The sequence below is a fragment of the Scardinius erythrophthalmus genome (assembly GCF_964197995.2).
Source record: "Scardinius erythrophthalmus genome assembly, chromosome: 6".
Classification (NCBI taxonomy): domain Eukaryota; kingdom Metazoa; phylum Chordata; class Actinopteri; order Cypriniformes; family Leuciscidae; genus Scardinius; species Scardinius erythrophthalmus.
The window spans coordinates 2763065-2790273 of record NC_138226.1 but is presented as its reverse complement, the minus strand read 5'-3'; the positions used below and the strand labels follow the sequence as shown (position 1 = coordinate 2790273).

The following is a 27209-nucleotide window of genomic DNA, read 5'->3' as shown; positions in this document are numbered from 1 at the left end:
ATATAATTGATCTCCCTATTCACATGCTGTGTCTCCCAGAATGCCTGATAAACATGATTTAATTCTGGCGTCTCCAGTGGACATGATGTATGATGAAATCAAAGCCCGGTTTCGTAACCCATTTTCCTCAGATGTTGATTTGAAAATTAGTCAGATTTACATAATTACAAAAAAATATCATAATTCCATAATATTGCTAAATCTGATCTCTAAATGAATGTCAGTCATTGTAAAGACTAAGGAGAAGTTGTTCTCATGGTGAAACCTCCAAACATTTGGAATAAAGCCCCGAATGTGCTCATTAAAGGACATCCAGACTTAAAACTGTGACACATCCCTTACGAAAAATAACCATGGTTTTATTATAAACGTGTGGTAAACAGTTTTATGGTGGATTGATTAGCACTTGTTAAACTACAAATACCATATGGTTAGTAGCCTACAGCTATGGTTAATTTATGGTTACCATGTTTTAACTTTATTTATTTATAGTGAAACCGTGGTTATTTTCGTAAGGGGTAATGGTGTCAGAGAAATTCACTCAAATACAATGTCACTACAGTGGACAAAAGTCTATGATATTATAGATGCAGAACAACATCCACTCATATTCAAACCTTCAACACTTGATGCGACAACACAACTACCCCAAACATGTTCCAGTCCAGCTCCTTTGCGTGAACGTGAACGTGACAGTGTCTCAAAGCAGCTTTGATGAAAGATTCATCAGCTATTCGCTCTTATGTCAGAGAAAGCCGCGATCAATTATTCACAGACGGACTGTCGCACCGTGTCGAAGGGTTCGCGGCACGGACAGGTGACACGCGGGCCCGAACCGACCAGACATGAGGCACCTTTAATTCTTCATTCGGTGTCATGTCGTGATTTAATTTTATGACTTTATACACTGTTTGGACACGGGCGCGCGCGTGCGCCGATTCTCAATTACAATCGTCACGCGCAAAAACTGATACTCGCGATTGACAGCGGGAAGAAATGCGGATGAGGCGTTGAAATTAAAAACACGACAGCAGAATTGTTATGTATCCCTTAGAACCGAATGGTCTGATGTCATGTACTGAACGGGCGCTGGATTCGTGCGTTCATTACCTGATACTCTCCAGATTCGGGTAGAAAAGCCGTTACAAATCAGTGTGTGTGTGTGTGTGTGTGTGTGTGTGTGTAACGGATATGCCGTTCGTTACCTCGTCCTGCGGATTCGGTCTCTGGCTTTGCTGCTCTTTGGTGGCCGTCATGATTTGATTCCCTTTTCAGATGCCGCTGAGAAATGCCAAAAATACCCAAACTGGCGATTCCAGCACTGCAGAATCGTGATCTCGAGTCGCTCCTCCGTGTGCTTTTCGTCCGTGGAGGAGGAGCGCGCGCGGCGCGTTTGGCATTACACCGCAACCGGAACGCGTGATCGATCGTTGCGAACGATGTGCTTAACTGACGAACTTAAAAACTGACGGGAAAATAACTGATGCAAATCCAGAAGGCGGGAGCAGCGCGCGCACTGATGCTGAGGCTGAGCCTGCAGGGGGGAGTGGGGGGGGGGGGGGGGGCTTGATGACGCGAAGCCACAGACAGAGAGACAGACGACAGACAGCACCTTTAACAGCACGAGAGCTCAAGGATATCGCATGCATCAATGCAATTCTAGTAATTGCATTAGTGCATTCTGCAGCGAGCATCAATTCCAGCATCTTGACTGTGACACCTGCAGTCAAACCCTGAGGAGCATCATCAATGTCAACTTGTTTTCTACCAGAAGCGCGACCTCGAGTGACTTCTGAATGACATCCAACACAGAATTACGTAAAAGAGGAAAAACATTTGCTCTAAAACTATATGGGTGTGACTTTATGTAACTCTTCTTTTCAAAAAGTGCTTACATTTCTCTGACGTCTTTCGCTTAATTGATATAAGGCTAATTTTATATACAGCTGAATTCTCCATAGTACGGTTGGCTTTTCCATGAACGGTCCACTCATTTTGAACACGTTACTAAACTGTGCCCAAATAATTGTTGATAAACCTCTAAAATAAGAAAGAGAGATTAAAAGCAGGAATTACTTGGATGGATTGGACCACAAATTCACTCTTAGATACAAAAAAAAAGATTTAAAAATTGCAATGAACAACCTTTCCACAGTAGAAAGAATCCAACCAAAAGACATCAGATGAAAACAGGAGGAAAAGTCCATAACTTTCCAGACAAAAATCCAGATGCTATAGGCAACATTAGGAACTAACCAGATCTCACTCCTAATAACTATCAAGTAGTTGCGTAGCTGTCAATGGAGGGACAGAAAGCTCTCAGATTTAATCAAAAATATCTTAATTTGTGTTCCGAAGACGAACGAAAGTCTTGCGTGTTTGGAACGACATGAGGGAGAGTAATTACTGACAGAATTTCCAACTTCGGGTGAACTATCCCTTTAAGAGATTTACTGGGAAAAGGGGTTTTTATAGGAGCGTTTGAGGATTTACATGCTGGATAAGAAGCAGGATTACAACAGGAGCAGGAAGTTATTATAAAAAATAAAATAAAAATTACCTGCATTGACTTTTCATATATGGAAACAACAGTTGAGATCACATCATTGATTAAATGATCTCAAATAAATGGCTTGAATCACTGAAGGATGCATCTGTGACATGTTATTGAAGCAAACTGAATGAAATCAACACTGAACTGACTTCACTGAATAATGACACTATTCTTTGTTTAGAGGCGCTTTACAGCAGAATTGAATCCTGTGCATCAATGGTCATTATTTTCCTGTTTTTCACTGTGAAGCTGCTTTGAGTATCGAGCTATAGCTATAAATAAAGGTGATTTGATTGACATGTCGGTTCACAAAGAACAGAACTGTTTGTGGACATGAATAAATAAAACAGAACAAACATTTAGACATATGGCTGATGTCTGTGGGTGGATCTGAATGCAGTAGTTTTTAAAAGCAATAGTGTAATGATATATACGTTTATACTCTCAATACAGTATGAAAGTTGTTTAATTGCAGTTGTTATTCAAGTGCTGTAAGGTTAAAGTTATGGTGTTAGCTTTGCAAGTCTTGATTGTGTTTTTGAGCTCTAGAACAGCTTGAATGTTGACTATTTTCCTCATATTCTCCATTGTTGCAGCTCCTCTCTTCCCAGTCTGTCTGTAACACTCAGTTTACTTCCTGTCTCTATGAAGCCCCTCCCTCTGAAAAGCACACTGTGCTCTGATTGGTTGGCTGGAGCAGTGTGTTGTGATTGGTCGAGCGCTTCGAGCGTGTTTGGGAAATGTCCCGCCCCTTACCATAACCGCCATAACTAACTCAACCAGGCCCCGCCCCTTTATTCTGCATATTAATTATTTAAATGAGGAATATTGTGACGTGTTCGTTCCCGGAAGAAACTCAAGACTACAATGGAGGCGTTTCAGGAGTTCAGATACACTGACACTGATATAGAGAAGAACTGGAGCTTTTTCATGATCAAACAGCAACATTACACACATAGGAAACATTACACAGTGTCTCACGCACAGCTCACCAGCACTGGACTTCATGTTATCTGTCAGGTAAACTTAAGGTTGCAGTATTTATGTGTCATTTCAAAGGTTTTTCAGATTCTCCAAACATCCTGAGAATACAAAGCTCTGTGATCTATCGCCTCTGTATTCATGAGCTCCAGATTTAGTCAAGGTGATGACAACCTTGTGCGAGGTGTTCAAGAATGAGAGAGAGAGAATCTCTTTCTGACCTGATTTCACCGGCTCGTGTGTGTGTGTGTGGATAATATGGACATATTGTACATTCAGTCCATACGATACACTTGTCCAAGAGAGTAGTTTTTACCATCTAAGATAAATTGCTAAAATAAAACTTCTCCTTTCCCATACCGACTTGGAAATTGTGATTCACTCATTTATTATTTAGACTATTGAAAATCATTGTATAGTGTTCTGCCCTAAACTGCATTATCCCGTCTACAGCTCCAGCCAGGCTGTTAACAGGATTAAGAAAAACGGGATCATATTTCCCTAGTTTTGGTATCTCTTCACTGGCTGCTGGAGAAACTCAGGCTGGGTTTTAAAATGTTGACTTTTGTTTACAAGGCACTCTTTGGTCTCGCACACAAATATATTAGTGACCCTGGACCAAAAAACCAGTCTCGAGTCGCACGGGTATATCTGTGGCAATAGCCAACAATATACATTGTATGGGTCAGAATGATCGATTTTTCTTTTATGCCAAAAATCATTAGGATATTAAGATCATGTTCCATTAAGATATTTTGAAAATTTCCTACCGTAAATATATAAAACATGTATTTTTGTGAGTGAATGCAGCACAATCATGAACATGAACAACTTTAAAGGAGATTTTCTCAATGTTTCGATTTTTTTGCACCCTCAGATTCCAGATTTTTTAATAGTTGTATCAAATATTGTCCTATCCTAACAAACCATACATCAATGGAAAGCTTATTTATTCAGCTTTCAGATGATATATAAATCTCAATTTCAAAAAATTGACCCATGTGACTGGTTTGTGCTCCATGGTCACATATATTAGTGACATTTTACACCCTTACTCTCCAACTAGAGCACTCAGGTCTTCTGACCTATTGACGGTTCCTCGTTGCCGTTATAAATCTAAGGGTGACCTTTCGGGGAAGGGTCCGAAATTATGGAATAGTCTTCCTTTCCATGTGAGGCCATCTTCATCGCTAGCCATTTCTAGGTCTTCTTTAAAAACATATCTGTTTTATTTGGCTTTTGAATAGATCATGAAATGGGTTTAGAAGCTGATGTTGTATTTAAATGTGTTTATTTATTCTGGCTTGATCTGTAAAGCACTTTGGGTCAACTTCTGTTGTTTTTTAAATGTGCTATAAAAATAAAGGTTGACTTGACTTGACTTTGATCGGTCTTAAATTCCTCCCATCACCCTCAAACTCACTGTTTTACATAATCGCTTTATGATGTGTTTGTGGACATATCTGCAACACATTTGACTGACAATTTCAAATCCAATCTGAAGTGTTTTACTCATTATTTACAGTGATCAAACTGCAGTTATGGACTGAATCTTGGTGTTTGTTGTGGCATGTTTTACCCACGTTGCAATTGCGTTCCCACTTAAACCCCCTCGCCTTTAGTCTTTGTCCAAAAGACTGACCTTTTCCTTTTAACAACGCCAATAATCAACAGTTTTAGCCCAAATAATATCAATTCTTACAAATGAGACAATCACAAATGTCAATTCAATGTAGAGTTGCAGAGGGGCGGAAAATTATCCGGAAACTTTCCATTGGAAGTTAAGATGGGAACTTTAGAAATATTACAAATTGGAAACTTAACGAGAATTTACAGGGATAAATTGGAAATTAGTGGTAATTTATACAAACTGTATCATATATATAAAAAAAATATATAGACATGCATGCAAACTAAAACTAATTTTGAAAAATTAAATTTTTGACTTATTTGTGAGTAGAACTTAATTCGATTCTTTCATTGAACAACGAAAAAGCATGAATGTTGAATAAAACAAGCATATTCCCTATTATTCCCACCCATTAAAAATGTGAAATGCACGCATTTTCTCTCAAGCTTCTTAAGATTTGTTTCTGTTTGCTGTGTGCATGAGATTGAGTAATGTGCAGTGTAGACATTCAAATGAATTTGCATTAAATCTGGTTGTTTTAACAAAGATTACTCTGCAAGGTATTTTTTTCCAACTACATTTAGTTCCTCCTATAGGCGAACCTGCAATTTTGCAAATTTCCAGTTTGTTCCTATATTCCCGTTAATTATGGGCCAAGAACGGAATAGGCACCTATTGCATCCGTAGGCATTCCTATTATTAGTCTATGGCAGCCCATAGAACCGCTTGCTAGAAAGTGATGAAATTTGGCACACAGATAGAGGACAGTCTGAACTGTCAACATAGCAATTTTGGAGTCTCTAACTCAATCCCTCTAGCGCCACCAACTGTCCAAAGTAGCACTCACATAAATGATAATTTCATTTGAACCATAAGGGCAGAAAACAAAATTATTTTTCTTCTGATTGATTGACCAAAGACCACTGTGACCCTGGATTGTCACATGGGTCAATTTCCTGAAATTGAGATTTATACATCACCTGAAAGCTGAATAAATAAGCTTTCCATTGATGTAAGGTTTGTTAGGATAGGACAATATTTGGTCGAGATACAACTATCAAAAATTCGCAAAAAAATCGAAACATTGAGAAAATCTCCTTTAAAGTTGTGCATTTATGTTGGCGATTGTGCTGCATTCACTCACAAAAATAAATGTTTTATATATTTACGGTAGGAAATTGACAAAATATCTTCATGGAACATGATCTTTACTTAATATCCTAATGATTTTTGGCATAAAAGAAAAATCAATCATTTTGACCCATACAATGTATTGTTGGCTATTGCCACAGATATACCCGTGCGACTCGAGACTGGTGACGTGATCCAGGGTCAAATATTAAATTTTTTCTACCATTTACAATCTTCCAAAGAAACTACTTTTTTTCTTTCTTTCGAACTCCTTGTACGCTGTTGTTCCAGTTTTCACAAAAACTGAACCAGTTCATCTTCAGACCATGCCGACAAATAGTTAGGCTATAGTTGATTTGTCAAATCATTCTCGAATATCGCGGAACGAATTTGAAGAAAGAGCACACCAAAATGGATGTGATGCTATATCTCAGCAACGCTTTAGAGTATTTCTTTTCTAACTTCTTAACGATTTTGCCAAAAATCACAAAACTGGCCTCTTTAGACTCAGTCGAACACCACCAAATTTTCCCATATCTGCCATTTTGAATTTCGTCGTAAAATGCTATATTTTACAAACGCATTGGCGTATCGTTACAAAGCTTGGTATGTGTCTTCAGCCCCATGTTCGGCGTCACCTTGTGGTCAAAAGGTATAATGAAATTTCCAAAAATGCAAATAGCTTTTGATTAAATTAACTTATTGTAATGAAACCATGCCGGAAAAAAAGTTATGGAATTTCGTGTCGACAGACGAAACCGTTTTCATAAACCACATCAACGTACTTGATGGCATGATGCCAAAATGACTCTGAGACTTTATCTCTGCAATGCTTTGTCATATTGACACCAAACTTTGCACGTGACATTGTCGCCTCACTCTGTCCACACCACATCAATTTGATCACAGCGCCACCTATTGGTAAAAATTGAGAAACCATTAAATCTTATTACTAGTTATTGTATTTATAATTTTTCAGCCATTTTGACTAAAATCATATCAAAATGTCTTTTATTACTCCTTGTTGTTTCCAACTTTCCATCGAATTTTGCAAAACCTAATATAAAGTGAGACTAAATCTAGGCTGTATTAAAGTATCACACCTACTGTCTGTCTCCCTTTGTCTACGCCTGTCTGTGTTTTCCAGCTCCTCGTCTTTCAAGTCAAGATAAATTAAAGATGAATCTGCTGACAGTGAGGAAATTACACGTTTTTAAAACTGATTGGGCTAGTTGATGACTCGCCTGACCAACTACTCGACTAACCAGAACCAGAGCTGAACTAAAGCTCACTGGATCTGTCAAAAAAAAAAAAAAAAAAAAAAAAAAAAGAAGCTGGATGGAGCTCAGCTGTGTGTCCTGGTTTCATCTGGTGTGTGTGTGTGTGTGTGTGACGGTGGCTTTACACTCATTAAGCTGAGACAGCGCTCTCTTTCTCACGGGAGTGTATGCTAATTATTCCAGGTCAGAGTGATAATTACACAAGTACGTGCTGGATTCAGCACTATTAATAAAGTCCTCCAAGTCTTCTGCCCTCTGACCCCGGCGACCTTTACTGACACTCTGTTAATTGAGGATTACAGCTTTAAAATTGACACATAATCTGATCAACAATATCAGAGCATTTTTCCTGTGGTTGTGACTAAATTTAATTAGGCTGCAACTACATTTAATTAGGGTGCGACTACAGCTGTTCTGATTCATGTGAGGAAGAACAAAAGTGGGATGAAACAGCACTTTGGTTTTGAATGAGATGCCATTGATGAATGATCACTCGGTCTCGTTCTCGCCACGCTCAAAGCTGAGAGAAACACAGCGTGTTTGAATAACACACCAAATTCTCTTTGTTTGAAAATAGTTTGTTTTATATAAACCAGATACAGTAGGGGCCAAAAGTGATGTCCAGGAGGGATATTTGCTCGATTAGACATCAAAATATGAGGAAAATATTAGATTTTTTAAAATATTTTAAATATGAAGGAAGAACAAAACACTAAATTTAATTAAAGGGCTGGTATAATGCCCTTTTCACAAGATGTAAAATAAGTCTCTGATGTCTCTGAGTGTGTGTGAAGTTTCAGCTCAAAATACCCCACAGATATTTTTTTATAGCATGTTAAAATTGTCAATTTTTGAGGGTGATCAAAAACGTTTTGTGTCTGTCCCTTTAAATGTAAATGAGCTGCTGCTCCTGGCATAGGGGGCGGAGCTTCAACAGCTTGTGTCCTTTTACCTCACACACACATAGACTGTAAAAAATATGGACAAAGCGTCTGTGACGTCACCCATAGACTTTCTGAAGAACGGGTTTGAAGCATAGACAGTAAAAGAAATGGGCTGCGTCCGAAATCGCATACTTTGTGAGTAGGTACTACATTTAAATTAGAACGTACTTCGCGACCGTTAAAAAAGTACGTTCTATATAGTATGAATACGGGTAGTATGAATGGAGTCCGGACGTACTACATGCGCCATGTTGGTATTGTCACGTAACATGCGCGGTCACATCAGCGCGAAAATTTAAAGAGCCCGTTCCACTGACTGCACCAGAGCAATGTTTTTAGTTGTTCTTTCCGCTTTCGTCTGCGTTTTTACGTCGTTCGTGCTCACAATTCAGAGTCGTCGCGGTCAGTTGCTCGCACACACACAAACCTGTGAACAATGAGAGAGGTTGATTTTTGGTAAGGAAAAAGTAATTTATTTGCTTGTGATATTGCCATCAATGAATAAACATGAATGAATCAATAATATGCGTGTGTTTATCTCTGTCGATTCATTCATAGATGGCAATATCACAGTGTGTGTGTGTGTGTGTGTGTGTGTGTGTGTGCATATATATATATATATACACACACACACAGTGAACAATAGGGTAACACACTCGAGGTCAGATACAATACACACACACATTCATTCATACATACATACATGTGTATATATGAAGACTTAAGACGTAAAAGAAAAGAATTCTTCTAAAATGAGCATTTTTATCAAACTTGTATTATTTAGGTTCAGTAATTTCACTTTAATGACAATTAATAGGTCCTTTTCATTGCCATTAAAGTGAAATAACTGAACATAAACATACAAGCTTGATAAAAATAATCAAACTAAAAGAAAATTCCAGATGGCACTTAGAGGCTTTTACATTAAGTATTCATATATATGTATGTGTGTGTGTGTATAATATATATATACACACACACACATATAAGAAATGGAGCATATACAGATATAATACATATAAATAATCCAACACCGAAAACAAGTGTCTTGTCGATTCAAATCGTATTCTAAAATAAACTATGAACACGTTTACAGATTGTGAGCCCTACAACGCCAATTCTTCATCTATATTTTAAAGATGGAGCTGACCTCCACCCCTCACGGTAGTCCATCCAGTCACTGATTGCGACCATGGGTGGAAAAAAAGGCCATCGAGGTGCTGGTGCTCTAGCTACACATCACATATTTGAGCTTATTTTTTTACAAATTATTTACTTTAAATTTAGGTAGGAAAAATTAATGTGGAAATCCAAAAATTGCCCAGGGTGTAAAGTTCTCATCTTGTACACATGCTTTTAAAGAAACAGATTTTAAATTATTTGAAAGTGATGCCCAACAAATGAGATTGTTAGTAAGAAAAGTCCCTTTAGATCTTTAGAAACCTGTGAAGGTTACCTTACTGAAGCTGCTGACGTTGATTTTCTTCCCTCAAGATGACACTTTAATAAAAAAAAGTTTTAAAACTTTTGCTTTTGGTGGTGCTTTAAGCTATATTATACTACTTTGTGCCAACGTTTTGTGATTTTGTTTTAAACTTTTGTATTCTGTATCCATTTAAAAGTTAAATAATATACAAAAATAAAGCAAATACATTTTAAAGGTGTCTGGGGTGTGTGGATATTTCTCTTCAGTGTGGCACTATTTTTCAGATATACCTGCAATTTGCTTTTCAAAAAAAAAAAGAAGAAAAAAACATCTGGAATCTGTCACAAAATAAGTGCACACACAACACCCTTTAAAAATATTAATTACTCCATGCCACATATTAAATACTTTACAACTGACCATCTAACTACCGGTACTGTAAATCCCTGGGAATTAAGTGTTTTGTAATAAAACTTGCTAAAACAGCATTACAAAATGAACTTACTAACAAATAAATGGAAAGAGAGTGTGTAACATTTGTTTTCTTTATTATAATTTTTTTTTTAGCAATTTCTAAAAGCTGAAGGAATCTTTCCTCTCTCTCTCGTCGCTCTTTCTTTTCTTTCCTCCCTTTCATTAGCCACTCTATAAAGAACACAGGTGTGGTCATCAGCCCCTGCAAAATCAACACAGAATTTAACATTAGTGATGAACCATGCTCAATCTATATTATTAAATTAATATTAATGTTGGACAAGTTGAGGTACACTTGATTACAGTAGCTTGCTTTGTAGCCAACACATATTACATATCAACACTGGTAAAGAAGAAATAAAACCGTTGTAAAATTAAAAAAGAAAAGTTTTGTAACCCTCTCATTTATCTGAGAAACAACGTCGTTGTTTAAATAAAACAGTGTTAATTGACAGACATTAGCTCGTTCTGTTCGGCAATAATAATAATGATAAAATTGTCATTTTGCAGCCAATTCACAAACTTGTACCCTCAATTTACATTATTTAAACTTTTAACAAGTCAATCGTTTACTTGTATGATGTTAAACGAATACAATTTAACCACAAATAAACAAAAAGTGTGTTGTAAAGTACTTACACTTGAAAACAGCTGCGTCTCCGTTTTCCGCCATTTTCAAATATAACGACGACAACTCCTCTCCCGTGGCATCATGGGATAGTAAAGTGTCCATCGTATGCGCACTTCAGAATCTCGCCGGATGTAGTAGGTCATCCGGGTACTTCTCGCCTACTGTTTTTCGAATTCTATGATTTCGGACATACTACTCTGCTCGCGTACTGTTTTTCGCATACTATATAGTAGGGAAGTATTCGATTTCGGACGCAGCCATGGACACAGCGACCCCATTGGATTCAACGGAGACAAAGTGAAGCCAATTAGAAACTCTTACTTCCTGGGGGTCCAGCGTACTGCGCAGACTCAAACTGAGCTCGACGACGTAGATGTGACGTGAGCAAACCGTCTGTCTTCTAGTGGCTGTGCCAAGATCAATCTGAATCATTACCTTCCGAAACTCGCAGAGACGGAGAGCGTGAGTAGGAGCTGTCCATGATCTTGGAGCAGGAGAAACTTTTTGTAGGTGTTCTGATTAATTACTTTACTCAACCCAGTCTCTTTTTGTTAAATTTCAGTTTTATCAATGTTAGCCATTATAAAAGTATAAGTAAAAGGTATAAGAAGCTATACAAATAAAGCAAACAATTCAGTCAAACATACAAAGTCAGCGCGAGTTTAACCATACATCGGTAAAGTTAAATAGCTTATAAAGTTATGAAACTTCCCCTCAGCCAAAACGATTGCCCAGGGAAAAAAATATAGATTCACGAGACCAAAAATCGCCCATTAGATATACACAAGATGAATTATATCTCATGTTTAACCACTACAGAGACGCCAGAGTCCGCGGCATTGGCGGCAAACCTCAGAACGTCAAGCCGATGTGACGGCGCTGATCCACTTGTCCATGCGACACTTCTGTCGCGCCGCGCTCCACTATATTCCTATGGGTGACGTCAAGCGACTTTGTCGCACCCGCAAAGCATTCCGGGAAGGCGGCGCTTCATTTGATATAGTGCTGCGCGTCAAAAAGCTGGCCGATGCCCATCTTTATGCAAATGAATTCCGTTAAACGCGGCGCGTCTATCCAATAGAAGAACAGCATATGGAGACGGAGGGAAGTCTCTCGCTGGTCCTCTGTTCTAATACGCTACATTTACCGCTCGGTCAGAACCACGCCCATAGCGGTAAACGCCCTCAACGTACCAATGTGGGGAGGCGTCGCGACACCACGCGACAGTCGTGTCGGAGAAGTGGATCAGCGCCGTAAGACTCTTCCAGGCGGGGTACATCGCGCCGAGCACCCGGTCATCGCTGGATCAACTGGATAAAATTTTCATAAATCTTTAAATAAACCACAGATTTGAGCTTTAAACAACTACATTCTCGCCTGAAAAACTCTTAAAACTACATTTCATGATACAGAAACAGTAGTATTATGTCAACTGTATTAAAAAATGGCGCTTCTTATGTTGTCATTCTCCGTGGCGCTGCCTTGTCAGCTGTCAATCAAGCTGTCAATCAAAGTTAACCACGCCCTTATTGTCATATATTTTATAACTAAATACGATCTAAACTAACGAGTTAGAAAAAAATTCACCCCCCTCACAGTTGTCAGGCACTCGGAACCTATCGAAAATGCAATTATGCTGTGAAAACGGACATTTTAACATGGGGGCTATGGACATTTGCTCCCTTTTGGGACCTGCCCCTAGCGGATTTGCGATGTATTGCAGTTTTTCGCACTTCCGGGTAGGCTTCATTTTTCAGATCAGAATGTTGCCGCTTGCACACACACATGCACTGAAAATCTCTAATGGTGCGTTCATTTACCTGTCCTGTATAACTAGATGCGGCAGGCGCGAATTTGACGCGCTGTTCGCGTTCGGTGTGAACGCACAGTAAAACTTTTAGCCTTTTATGTACAAGGAGTCAGACAATGATGGAGAGACTCGAGAAGAAGTGGAAACATGTAGAAGCAACAGGACATTTCTGAATGGTTAGTTGATGAATTTATGAAGCTTATGTGTAGTTATCTTCTAGTCATTGATTAGCATATTCTGTCTTGATAATCTATAAATCGTGTTCAGGGGGCGGGGTTTATGTAAATTCTAGGGTTGGTGATGTCACTAACCCGGGAGGAATGTGGTGTAGTCTCTACCAGCCGTTTGTTGTAGTCCTTAAAAAGTGATTTCTTTAAAAGCAAATATCTCCCTTTGCTCTGAACTTTGAGTTGTAACTTTGCAGATGTTGTTTATGCTCAAACAGCAACATTACACACTAACTAAAGTTAGAAAAGTCAAATCATAATCAACCACCCCTTTAAGGCATTTATCTGACCAAATTATTTGGCAAAAAAGGCAAACTACAGCTACAGGTTTTATTTTACTATGCAGAAAAATAAATAAAAATAAATAAAAAATTCACAGAAAAACAAGAAGCACAGAGGAAAAAGCATACATTGACTACAACATAATCAGTTATTAATATTTTGGCAGCCTGGACATAAATTATGTTGGCACAATTTAGCATGTTTTATTGCGTTATTATCACAAATAAAGCAATCGACTCAAAGCACAACTACGCAATATGACCACAAAATCTTTAACAGATTTTTTAAATAATATTTAAATACAGTGTGAAGATGTTAGTTTTTCCGACATAACTTTTGGCCACTATTGCACACAATACTTCTATCAAATTGATGCGATTAAGCTCATAATCGTAGCGTCCATAATAGTGGTAAAATCTGTCATATGATATAAACACTAATGTCTAGTAATGATCAAAATAGAGTAATGCATCAAATTAAAGATTGTATCATTACATCGTTACACCAGTAGGTGGCGACAAGTGACTGTAAACAAATGTATTTGTCATGAATCATTCAAGAGATTCATCTTCAGTGTATCTTGATTTAAGAATGTTCAGATATTTGTTCTAGAAAACTATGGGATTAATATCCTGCCGTGATTCAAAACTGAAAATAAAGTTCTGAAAGGTTGAAACTAAGTGTTCGAAAACTTAAAATCTTACAAAAAAACAGTTTTGCAAGATCGAAAAATAAGATTTGCAAGCTTGCAAAAATGTAAAAAAATATTAGTCTTCAAATATGAATAATAGAGTCTGAAAGCTTTTAAATTATATGTAGTTCTAAGATATTATTGTTAGAAATGTAGAATGGCAAGTGTCCCACGGGTGTCAGGGAGGGGCAGTCTTAAAAATAGTGGTTAAAAACATTTTTATTAATCATAAAATAGCAGATCGTTTTAAATAGCAGATCACACGTTTCCGTGGCCACGCACATTAAGAACGCGCGCTTTTGGCAAATCGCGCGTTGGCTGAAACGCACGCTTTTGACGTGCCAGTGTGCAATCAGTTTATGAATACTTTGGCTTTCGTCATTGGCGGAGCAGTCGGTCAATCCCACCTTTCCAGTAAATACGACTTGTGACTGGACTGTACGTCAGCAGACAGTAAAGCATTGGCCAAGAGCAGACGGCCCTCCCTCCAGGCTTTTTTTGAAGTTGCGAAGCTTCATTTTCGCTCAGTCTGAGTTTCAGAGTTTCAGAGCAGAGCTGCGTGACAACGCTGCCACAAATCCCGTGAGTCGCAAGCTCGCAACTGTGTGGGCGTATCTCCGCAAAGTGGGTGTTGTAAACTCAGCTCTGAAAAAATATTATGCAATAGGAGTGCAAATGTAATAAGTTTCGCCCTTTCGAATCTCAGTTTTCAGAGTTTCAAAACTTTGTTTCACCTATTCGCACACCAGTTTTCAGATCACCATTTACAAGGTTTCAAATCTGGAAAACAAACTATACAGTGGGAGAACAGTGACAAATTCCAAAGTCTGAAAAAATGATTGCACAACACCGTAAAAAAGAGTGTTGCACTTCTGAAGAAGGAAATCTCAAAAACAACAATGTTTGCAGAGATATTTTATTTTTTTACATTTTGCAAGCTTGCAAATCTTATTTTTCCGTCTTGCAAAACTGTTTTTTGTAAGATTTTGAGTTTTCGAACATTAGTTTCAACCTTTCAGAACTTTATTTTCAGTTTTGAATCATGGCAGGATATTAATCCCATAGAAAACAAGACAAAAATACTGAGTAAGAAAATAATTTATTTGCTGTGTACTCTTAAAAATAAAGGTTTTTCACAGCGATGCCAGAAGAACCATTTTTGGTTTCCCAAAGACCCTTTCAGTGATCAGTTCATAAAAGAACCATTTTTTTCTTAGTTTGAAGAACATTTTAATGATCTAAAGAACCTTTTTTTCCACTATAAACGACCTTTTGTGGTTCCATGGAACCATCAATGACAATAAAAAGTAAACCTTTATTTTTAATATAAGGTGTGGTCATTTTATTTTTAAGGACAGTCAGAATAAAGATATCACTACACTGTGATATTGTGATAAAACCAATACGTTTCACATCTTTAAAACTTCACTGTTTAATATTTTATGCAGTATATTATACATTCTGAAGAGCAGGAATGATCCATAACTTCTCCACATCTGAAAATAAACGACTCTTTATTTGTAGGTATAGTTTGAGTGAAGTTCATGCCATGTCGCACTGCTCTCTAGTGGTCAGGAATGAGCAGTTCAGGCAGGCAGTGCATCTACAGTGGCCATAAGTGAAATCAGCAAATGCCACATATTTTACCACCATTATGGTTACTACAATTATGAGCTTAATAGCATAAATTTTATATAAGTATTGTGTGCAGCTGTGGGCAAAAGTGATGTCCGGCCTATATATAGGAAAACTGACATCTTCACACTTTTGTAGGCATATTGCATAGTTGTGTCGATTGTTTTATTTGTGATAACACAATGAAACATGACAAATTGTGACATTTTTATCTAGGCTGTCATGCAAAGAAATTAAGAACGCATGCAAAAATAAGAGAGAACCAATGGAATATAAATAATTGATTATGTTTACTTTTTCCTCTGAGCTTTTTGTTTTCTATTATTTATTTAAATTTTATTTTTAATATTTTTAAAACCTGTGGCCATAGATTGACTTTTTTTGCCAAATAATTTTGTCAGATAAATACCTTAAACAAGTTTAATGTTTTGTTCTTCCATCATATTTTATATATATTTTTTTTTTATATTTTCCTCAGTCGAACTTGTAGGGTCATTAAAAACATATATTCCCTGTGGACAGTATACTATTACTATACCAATTACTCTCTCTCTCTCTCTCTAAAAAGTATTGCATTACTTATAACTAATTACTACTAAATCCAATATCAACCTCGACTAGTTGAACATTACAAGGATAGTCATGAAACTGCTTTAATGCTTTCAAATAAGTAATATAAATTGTATAAATTATTCTTGAACTGAGCAAAGTATTTAAAGGGAGAAGGTAACATTAAAAATATTTACATTAGATGTTAGATTTTGATGTTAAATCCACTTGTGTAAAGAATTGTACAGTGTGTAATTAAATTACATCAGAAGCAAATGTAATTAAATTACAGAACAATTAAGAGTAATCCTTTACTTTTTCAAGGGAAAAGTAATTAAATTACAGTAATTATTAATGCATTACACTCAACACTGTCAACATCCAACAATACAATAAATTACAAGATTTCTGGTAGATTAAAGTCAGTCAAATCACCTTTATCTCTATAGCGCTTTATACAAGAATGTTTAAAAGCAGCAACTTTAAATATGAGACCAATTCAAATAGTCTAAAAGACAATAGTGCAATTATTCAGCTCAATTCTCCTGTGATAGTCAGTGCAGTCAAATACCGAATTACTTCTTCTGGTGCCTCAGACGATAAACTGATGAATAAAAGAGATTCTCTCACACTCTGAATCAGCACAAGGCTTTAACATCTATAAGAACCAAACGCACAGCATCACTAGTGCAGATCGAGACCTTCTAAATCAGGGACAAGTGCTGCAATGTGCCACTTTATGGCGACCAATTACAGAGAATCTGTGTGTAACTTCAAATATGAAGAGCCATTAGTTCCATTACAACTGTGGGAAAATGTGTGGGAAGAAAGCCACTTAACTCTGCTGCTAAGAAACAGGCGAAAGATGAAGTTGAGGAGATAATAAACAGTACAAAGGGTCGAACAGAGTGTTAAAGGGCTCCTATTATGCTTTCTTCATGATCATTTAGTGTGTGATGTTGCTGTTTAAGCATGAAAAAGCTCTGAATATCAGTGTCTTTCTGAACTCCATGAAACACCCCCATTGAAGTTCTGAGTTTTCTTCACAATATTCCTCATTTAAATAATTCATACGCAGAATAAGGACCTGGCTGAGTTAGTTAGTAGTGGCTGCGTCCGAAACCACATACTCAGTAGGTACTTAATTTCAATAAATACTAAAAGAGTTAGGAGCTATATAGCCTGATCTCGTATGAAGTATGAATGCAATCCGTACATCATCCGCCATGTTGACGTTATCATCTGACGTACGACGTTATCACAAACGCGACAGCTTAAAGATATGAGCGACAGGTTTACCTCATCTATCTGTAAATATCTATAGATGAAACTTACTTACTGTGGTCTTGTTGAAGAAACACCTTTGATTGTAGTATAACCAATAAATTATGAGTTGATTGAAGTTCTTACATTTTTAACCCACAGTTTTATCCTTAAAGATATTATTTTTATTACGAAACCACCAAATCGTCATCTCTTGAATATGTTGTTAATTTCTTAATTTTATATGCAAAAATGTACACCCACAAAAGCAAAAGTCGCCTAAATCTCTATTGTTTTCCTCTTTTTCTTGTTGAATTTAACCCTCGTTTGATCCCTAATAGCAAACAAAAAATGCGTTTTCTTTATCAGGGTATATGCAGGAATCTTGAAGTTAATTTTAATACCTTTTCAAGACTTTTTCAAGACCTTCTCAATATTTTTTAATACCTCACCGCCACTTCAAGCTGTAACCATTTACATCAGTGATACTTTTAACTTAACAGTTTTAGTTTGTGATAAAGACTATACGCACTACGTAATACGCAATACGCAATGGGACCGCCAGAGCGTACATTGCAGGGCTCGCAAAATTTCTAAATCGCTGGTAGCCCTTCGGGCAGGCACTCTCCAGATTTTGGTAGCCCGAAATGAATTTTACTAGCCCATATAAAAAGACTAAATTTTTAATGTAGAATATTGGTTAGGAGTCAACACAATGAATCAAAAACTTTTTCAAAACACAAATCAACAAATATGCATCTGATTCTAACTGAACTGAAATTTGTGTGACCAGTATGGAACATGAATCAGTCTGTGTCGGTGGCTCAGCCCCAATGAGGGTATGATAAAAAAATAAATAATAAGTAACTATTTAGTTTAGGGTTTAATGCTCACTATTAACTTGTTTCATTCAAGCGAGTCATTTAGAAACAGCAAAAAAACTCCAAAATAAAGTCATTTTATGCAAATCCAAAGCCCTTTATCTACAGATGAAGCATTATAACGTCAATGTCACATTGGAGAAAGTTTTACCTTGTATCCTGTCGTAACCGGACGACGCGCGCTGTTTGAATGCTGAACGGAATGATTGACAGCTGCAGACGAGTTTGTGAACTTTAATTTAACAATGTAAATATACTACTGTCCCTCACATTAAGCTATGAAATGGCTTCAGATGACTTTGAATATGTTGCTGGAAAACGTAATTAGTGCTTGTCTATTTATTTTGGTCCATGACTCCCCCTTGTGCCGTAGGCATATAAAAGAGCGCAATAATCGCGGTTGTCTGAAACAATCGCGGTTAGATCAAATAATCGCGATCAGACGGTTATTTAATTATCGCGACAGGCCTAGTTAGGGCATTGTACGGGAAACACACACCAGAGCGTTACTGAAAGACTGGGAAGAGAGGAGCTGCAACAATGGAGAATATGAGGAAAATAATCAACATTCAAGCAGGAAAACCTGTTCTAGTAGAGCCCAAAAACAACACCAAGACTTTAAAAAAGGCTATAATATGTCCTCTTTAAAATTACACAAAGCTGATGGAGACATTAAAGTAATTTGGATTTAATAAACAGTATGTTAAACAATAAACATACAAAATACTAGGCTGTGGTCCTGGTTTACTGTTGATAGCCTAGGGCAGGGGTACTCAATTAGAAACCCAAAAGGTCCACTCACCAAGTTTTCCTTACGTCCAGGGTCCGACACACTGATGGTCAAAATCCAAAAACAGAACTCCAACATAAAAGGTGGTAAAACGTTCAAACTATGTACAAAAGGTGATATGGTCTGGCCTTATTAGTGTACACCTTTTTTGTGCCACTAGTTCTTTAAACTTGGACATAAAAGGTGTGAGGGCCAGGCGGAGGCACTGATGTAAGTGTTCATTACTGAGAGTGCTCCTGTATTTATTCTTCACCATATTCATGGTTGAGAAGGCAGACTCACAACAGTATTTTGAGGGAAACATGGTGAGAATGTAAAGGGCCATCTTCTGCAAGAAAGGGACACCTGCTGCTGGGACCATCTTAGGCTGAATCCCAAAACCCCTAACCCTACCCCTAACCCTTCGCCTACCCCTAACCCTTCGCCTACCCCTAACCCTTCGCCTACCCCTTACCCTTGCCCCTTGAAACAGAGTGGCAAGGCGTAGGGGTGAAGATATTCCCCTAAGAAACGGGACACCACTACTACACCGTTACACGTCATTATACGTCGTTGCTAGCGCCTACGTCACAGGAGATGCGCCAATGTTTATCACAAACTTCCAAGATGCCGTCGTCAGCTGTAGTCTTGCGTGAGTTACACAGCTATTTTTTTGCATTTTTCTTCTGAAGTTCGCAGAAAACAACGGAGATGACGATATCGTTTACGCGCGTCTGGAGGTCTTGCGGCGCGAATGAGGCCTTTAGTGCGATGCGGGGGACGCAATTTCGCCTCATTCGCGCGTCCACTTCGCTTCAAACTTTTGCTTTTTACATGCGTCATATTGTTAACGAACTTTAGCGATTTTTTTGCAACCGTTTCTTTGAAGAACATGACCGTAAATATGAACACAAGATTGAATGTGACATAAAGAAAATGATTATTGGCAGCCATGTTGCCTCTGTAGCCGGTGTATGCAGGTACATTTCTCATACCCCTTCGTTTGAAGTGTGGTCCCGAAAAATCTTCGTTTCAAGGGCTATCTAGCCCTTCCCCCTACCCCTACCCCTACCCCTACCCCCTACCCCCTACCCTCCAACCAAAGGAGAATCGAGACAACCCTACCCCTTCACGGGAACGCGCAAAATGGAGGGGTAGGGGCAAGGGGTGAATTGGGATTGAGCCTTAGTCCAGAAGGTGGCAGGGTCACAGAGAGACTCCTGCAGTGCAAGGTTTTCCTGAAGCTCAATTAGCTCTGATTGAAGAGAAGCAGCACTAGCCCATGGGCAGATTTTCAGGGCTTCAGTTGAAAATTCTGCGATGTTTTTGACAAGGAATGGATTTTCCATGCATAGTAAGACTTGTTTTCCCAGAGGAAAATCTCCAAAGCGAGTTTGAAAATTTTCAATCAGCTTGTCCAGGAATTCAGCATGATTGTTGTAATGATGATGTGTTCCTGCTGTTTGATTCAAAAGCTTTGGGAAGTGAAGCAGGTCCTGCTGTAAGTCACACTTGAACAGCTTCAGTTTCTTCTGAAAGGCACAGACAGCTGATGTGAGGTTACACACTGTGTTATATTTGCCCTGGAGCTTCATGTTCAGATCATTGAGATGGGAGGTAATGTTAGATAGAAATGCAACTATTTCCATTTTTTCTTCATTCTGCATGAATTCCACGAATTGTTTTGCTTTTGCACTCTTCTGATCCAACAGAACGGTTTCCAACTCTTTCCGTAATGTCCAAAAGCGCTCCAGTACCTTGCCTTTACTAAGCCACCGGACATTGTTGTGGTGGAGCAAATCATCAAATTCTGCATTCACCTCTGTTAGGAATGAGTGCAACAAGCGATGCAGATGATGCCCTCAGAAAGTTCACAAGTCTCATTACTGTTGTCATGACCTCTGCATACTCTTCTTCAAGACTGGCACACAAAACCATCTGATGAATTATGCAATGATATGCTATGAGGTCAGGGTGATGATGAGCTCTCAAGCGTGCCACTAATCCCCTCTCTCTTCCAGTCATACGCTCCATCAGTAGCAATGGAAATAACATGCTTCAGGTCTATCTCTCTGTCTACAACAGTGCTTTATATCATCCCCTCTTGTGTGTCCATGGAGGGCTGTGAGGCCTAACACATCTTCACAGAATTCTCCCTTCTCTTCATCAAAAAATCTGACAAACACCAGAAGTTGTGCGTTGTCTGTGGATTCATCCAAAGCCACTGAAATGCATTTAGCCTTTTTTATTGCAGACTTCATTTGGTCAAGAAAATCATCAGCAAGGACTTCAGTTCGCTTTACAGCAGTGGAGTCAGACAAAGATATGTGGTTTATTTTTTGTATTATGTCATCTTTTTGAGTTCCCTCAAACAGGGCAATTGCTATTTCATTCATACATTCCTTCACAATCTCATTTGTTGTGCTTTCCTAAGACCCACGCTACTCTTAATGAGGCTTCAGTTGCAGGCTCTTGTTGGATGGCTGATCTAACTATTACATTGCATGTTGCTTGGTATGATGATTGCAGTTGTTTGATTTTTCTGGCCCTTACCTCAGATTTATGGGGGTAATTGTGGTCAAAGTGTCCATGCTTTAAGTCATAATGACGTTTCACGTACCGTTAGCAGATGGATTAGCGCCTACGTTGTTGCGAATGACACACACAACCTGCGTGACCCACAGAGGTTGCGGCCAGCGTTGAGTGAGTGAGTTGTCATGGTGATTACAGTTATTACAGCTCCTGATTGGATCTTTGGATTGGACACAGAAGATAGATAAACCACATCTAGTAGGAAAACACGCACCAATGAAAACTCGCTTGGATCATGACTAAATTATAATGTTGATTTTGGCTTCGGCCCAAATTGTATTGCGTCTGGGTCCGGATCCGGATCGCGGTCCGCCTATTGAGTACCCCCGGCCTAGGGTAAACATCTTTCTTTTTTAGCGCAATTTTCCCCCGGAAATTGCGCTTGTTAACTCATGATTTCTGTTCTGTGCGTCTGTGCGCACCAATCTTGCACTTCTAACCCTCAACCAGACCACCTAGAGACTTCGGGTTTTCAGCATTATGTTAAGGAAGGTCTAATCTCGGGAACACACAAAAAAAATCCAGGAAAAGATTTACTATCTCTTAGTGTTGTGATCCCATGAGGTGAGAAAATTGCGCTAAAACACTCACCGAGTTTTTATTACTTGTTTATATTAAATGGCTTTAAATACTATGTACTTACATTGAATTTATATTTTAAAAATACCAGCATGTAATTACAGCTAGTAACACCATAGCAACCACCCAGAATACCTTAGTAACCGCCTAGCAACACCATAGCAACCATCCAGAACACCATAGAAACTGCCTAGCAATGCCCTAGTAACCATCCAGAATACCTTGGAAACCGCCCAGAACACCATAGCAACCGCCTAGTAAAACCCTAGCAACCGTGCCGAGTTTCGCCACTGCAAACACCACTCACATTTTCTTCAGAAAATGTACATTCTAGTTAATTTATGTAATTACATTAATAATTACACTGTTGACCCTTCCCTTAAACCTTAACCCATCCTTAAACCGACCCATAACCACACACACCTGTTCCTAACCTTACCTGTATCACACCTCAATAGCAGCTAAAGTGTTTTACAATACAACATGAACACAATAAGTATTTTCGATGTAAGTACATAGTACTTAAAGCCACTTAATATAAAGTGGGAGCGAATTTACATTGGAATACACAAGCGCTGTGTGTTTGCATGTTCCTGCATGTGTTGCGTGGGTGCGTGTGGAGTTATGCGGCGCATTAGCGAGCTGCCGCCCACCAACATCATCTACAAGCAATTGAATCATCCTTAATTTTTCTTTTACATGCCATAAAACTAACGGGAAACCATCATTCCAGTGTTTGCAAAGCAAAATTGTTAATCAACACTCGACACAGCGGCTGTAAAGGCCAGAAAGGTAAAGGTTATGAATCATTCATAGGTACTTTGGAACAAAGCCAGGCAGTGATGGACAAGGTCAAACATGTGAATACATACTGGGTACAGTTTTATAAAATTGAAATCATCTTGTGTGAAATGAATGCACTTGGACACAAATCAGCTGCTAAATAAAGTGACTCAATGTTTGTGCAGTAAAGGTGTTATTTCACTGAATAAAATTCACCTTCAGGATGAGTGAACACTCAATTCATTCAAGAGTAGAAAATACTTTTTGTAAGCATATTGTGTAGTTGTGCTTGGAGCCATTTGTTTTATTAGTAATGATAACGCAATGAAACATGACAAATTGGGCCGACATCATTTTTTATCAAGGCTTTCATACAAAGACATTATTATGAACAAGAGAGAACCAACGAAATATTAATTAAATATTAAGTTTATTTTTCCTGTGAGCTTCTTGTTTTTCTATGCATTTGTTTTTGCATACCAATATAAAACCTGTAGCTGTAGTTTTGTCATAGTTTTGAGCTTTTTTGTCAAATAAATATGTTAAACAAGTTTACCAAGTGTTTTGTTCCTTCAAAAAACGAAGATATTTTTCACATATTTTGATGGTTTAATGAATCGAAATTGTAGGGTCATTAAAAACAATATCCCCACCAGAGATCACTTTTGGTCACTAAAAAATACTATATTTACAACAAAAATACTCTTGAACCATTATCCGAATTGTCATTGGGAGTATCCGGAGCAGAATTGAATGACTTCAATGTAATAATGTATATAAGTCACCACAAAAATGGTATTTTGATATTTTTGGGAATGTCACATGTCACACACGCATCTGAACTCAGAATGTCACACACACATGCATCTGATCATCTATCTTCTATTCACCACAAAACAACCACGTTTCTTTTAGTCCTTTCAGTTCCTCTAATGCCACTTTCCTTCTCTTTATCTTATTTGTTCGATGTTCTCGACTCTGACATTTAGTTATCAGATGCTGTCTCTCTCTCAGCTAATTACACGCGCGCGTGTGTGTCATGACAGATACACGCTTCAGTGTAATACTGGGAAGTGCTGCAATGCTTTCTATGACTCTGTGTGAGTGTGTAACCGGAGTCTCCTGTTATAAGCATATCTGATAGCCTCTCTGAAGTAATATGAGCACACAAACACACACTAGTGCCATACTAATTGCATTGTGTGAATGTATATAATGTGCGTTTGAGATGATGGACAGAGTGATGAGGGCTGTGTTACTGGTCGACCTCTCATTTCCAGCACTGCTGTAAGAGGAACCGGCACACACACACACTCACACTCACACACACACACACACACACACACACACACACACACACACACACACACACACACACACACGCACACACAAGCAGGATCGGTTTATGACTTCCTAACAACAATTACCTGCACACAGACTTACAATCTCCTAGACGTAAAAGGCCAGCAACATTACATGCCTGTATCAATGGCTGTGACTTATTTGTGTACAATTCAGCACAGATACTTCTTCTACAGACACCAGCCTCAGTTTACAATCAGTTGAGTATTGTGATACAAAGAAAAAAGGTGTCATAATATTACGACATTAAAGAGCATTAGAACTAGACAAATCTTAAAATATTAAATCACGACTATTTTGGGGGATTAGATTAAAGGTTTGGGGGGAAACATATGGAATTCATGTATGTTATGTAAAAAAAAAAATTCATGCACGCACTTTACGATGCAATAATCAATAATTAGATCGAACTGAAGTTGTTTAAATAATTTCAGCCCATAGACGATTATTTAAAAATGTCTGGTTTGAAAAAAATCCTACATGTCTGAGTGCAATGACTGGACTGACGATAATGGGTGGAAATATAATGCAAAAATAAACAAAATAACATTAAAATTTTTATTAAATCAGTCCGATTAATAATCTCATGACTGGCAACACCATCAGCGCTGACAAACACATTTCTCAGATAATGTTATAAAAAAAAAAAAAAAAGATGACATACATAGCAGGGTATGATGTAAGTCTAAATAAAGAGTTTTAATTATTGACGTTTATTGTTAAGTTCAACTAAATTAGTTTAATTTGACACGCTCAAAGTGCTTGACCAATCACAACACACTGCTCGAGCCGACCAATCAGAGCACAGTGTGCTTTTCAGAAGGAGGGGCTTCATAGAGACAGGAAGTAAACTGGGCGTTACTGACAGACTGGGAAGAGAGGAGCCGCAACAATGGAGAATATTGGGGGAAATGTGTTTTTTGAACATTAAAGCATGAAAACCTGTTCTAGTAGAGCCCAAAAACAACATCAAGACTTTTCAGATCAATTTAGAGAAGAAAACTTAGTTTAGGATTGGGAAAGTTCATGATATTCTATAGTAGCCTATCCAAGAATAAAATGATCAGTTCATTATTAAAACTTTCAGAATCTGAATTCGGGTTGAACTCATTCGTGCATGAGGATTCAACCCCTCTCGCAGACTGTATGTCTGCTGTCAGTCATGCACGGACTTTTAAGAAGACCAAATAAACAATAAACTCACATTGTAAACATTGATTTGTTTAATGCATTGGAGAACTGCATCCCATCATGTAGGCTACAACTGACTCCATGCATTCGTTATGATAAATCTGATCTGTCTGACTTCATCTGCATTTGTGCGTCATGTATGTAAAAAAGAAAAGAAAAAAGAAGTCAAACAAAACAAAACGGTGTTACATGCTAATCCCATCAGCTCAATTATTATTGATCATCTGTGTTTGATTAGTTGTGTGACGCCAAACAACCTGTCGGTGCATTGGAAAAAACACTCAAAAACACTTACTGTGATGCTCTTGGCGGATGATTGACATTGGACCTGATGACCTGAGGCGCTGGCGGTTTGATTCATCGAGGAAAAGAGACGAAGATCCAAAGGTGCGATCGATTAACGTGAATCGAATCTGGAGTTTGTCTGACAGAAGCTCCTCGATCATCATGAACGCGAATGAATTGAGAGAGCAGTGCTCGCCTCCCCCTCTATCTCTCTCTTTCTATCTCTCTCTATCTCTCTCATGCAGTAATTGAGTCATCGTAACTCATACAGTTCATCTCTAACCTTATTCTGAGTCTGTTATGTTACTTGTGGTTTAAATGACATCAGCACGTGACAACTTGAATTCTGACTTTAGTGTGCTATTTAACTGATCCGACTCACGGTTTTCCTAAAAAAAAAAAAAAACGATCAAAACTCGGGAAAATTATCCCATATTATATACACAGTTATTACATCGACGGAATGTTCAAATGAGCCAAGACCGTTCAAACTCCAACTGTCAAAAATTCACATCTAAACACACTGAAGCTCATTAGACTCAATTAAGCAGCCATTGTACGTGTTTTAACTCTACTCATCTGTTTTCGTGAGGCAAGTTAAAGGACTGATTTTATTCGGTTTGACATAATTTTAAACACACATCCGGCCCGGTTTTAATCGTAAAATGACGAATATCGACTTCTCGCGAGAGTCGATTGAGCGCGATTTAAATTAAATCTTTTAGATATGAAGAAAGCTTGAAAGCAGCTTATTATAATTTAACATGACGTTTCTGATAACATATAATCTAACAGTTTTCAAGTGAATTTATATTATATGTATGCGTGACGTGTGTTGTCATCTCGAAATTACGATATTTACAATATGGCATAAACTTACTTAACATTTTAAAAATGTTAGACGAACGTCCAACTAAAAGGTTTCAGAAAAAGAAAAAAACATGAATAAATAAAATTGTTACAATTTGAGACCTTATTAAACGGATAGTTCACCCAAAAATGAAACTCGCCCTCAAGTTGTTCCAAACCCATTTACAATTCTTTGTTCTGCTGAACACAAAGTAAGATATTTTTAATTAAAAATAGTATTTTTTCCATACTGGAAGTCAATGGTGCCCCAAAACTGTATGGTTACAAACATTCTTCAAAATATCTTTATGTTTAAGACTCTCTGACCAAAAATCTTACCAACCCCAAACTTTTGAATGGTAGAATCATGAGAGATTGAGATGCTTGGCCAAGCTCCTGAAAAACCCGAT

The 27209-nt window shown here is 38.0% G+C and overlaps 1 protein-coding gene across 2 annotated transcripts in view; it reads right to left on the bottom strand.

The window, feature by feature from the left end:
- dpp10 (dipeptidyl peptidase like 10) overlaps positions 1 to 26577 on the bottom strand; it is a 69911-nt gene extending 43334 nt beyond the window's left edge. The window contains exon 1 of one of the 2 annotated variants that reach the window (XM_081367523.1): positions 25961 to 26577. In XM_081367523.1, coding sequence (XP_081223649.1) covers positions 25961 to 26026 — 66 coding nt within the window. In that variant the 5' untranslated portion in view covers positions 26027 to 26577. Of the gene's footprint in view, positions 1 to 1205; positions 1338 to 25960 lie in introns of those variants that run through there. The other variant, XM_081367524.1, reaches the window with a different exon arrangement.
- Between the last annotated feature and the right edge of the window lie 632 nt (positions 26578 to 27209).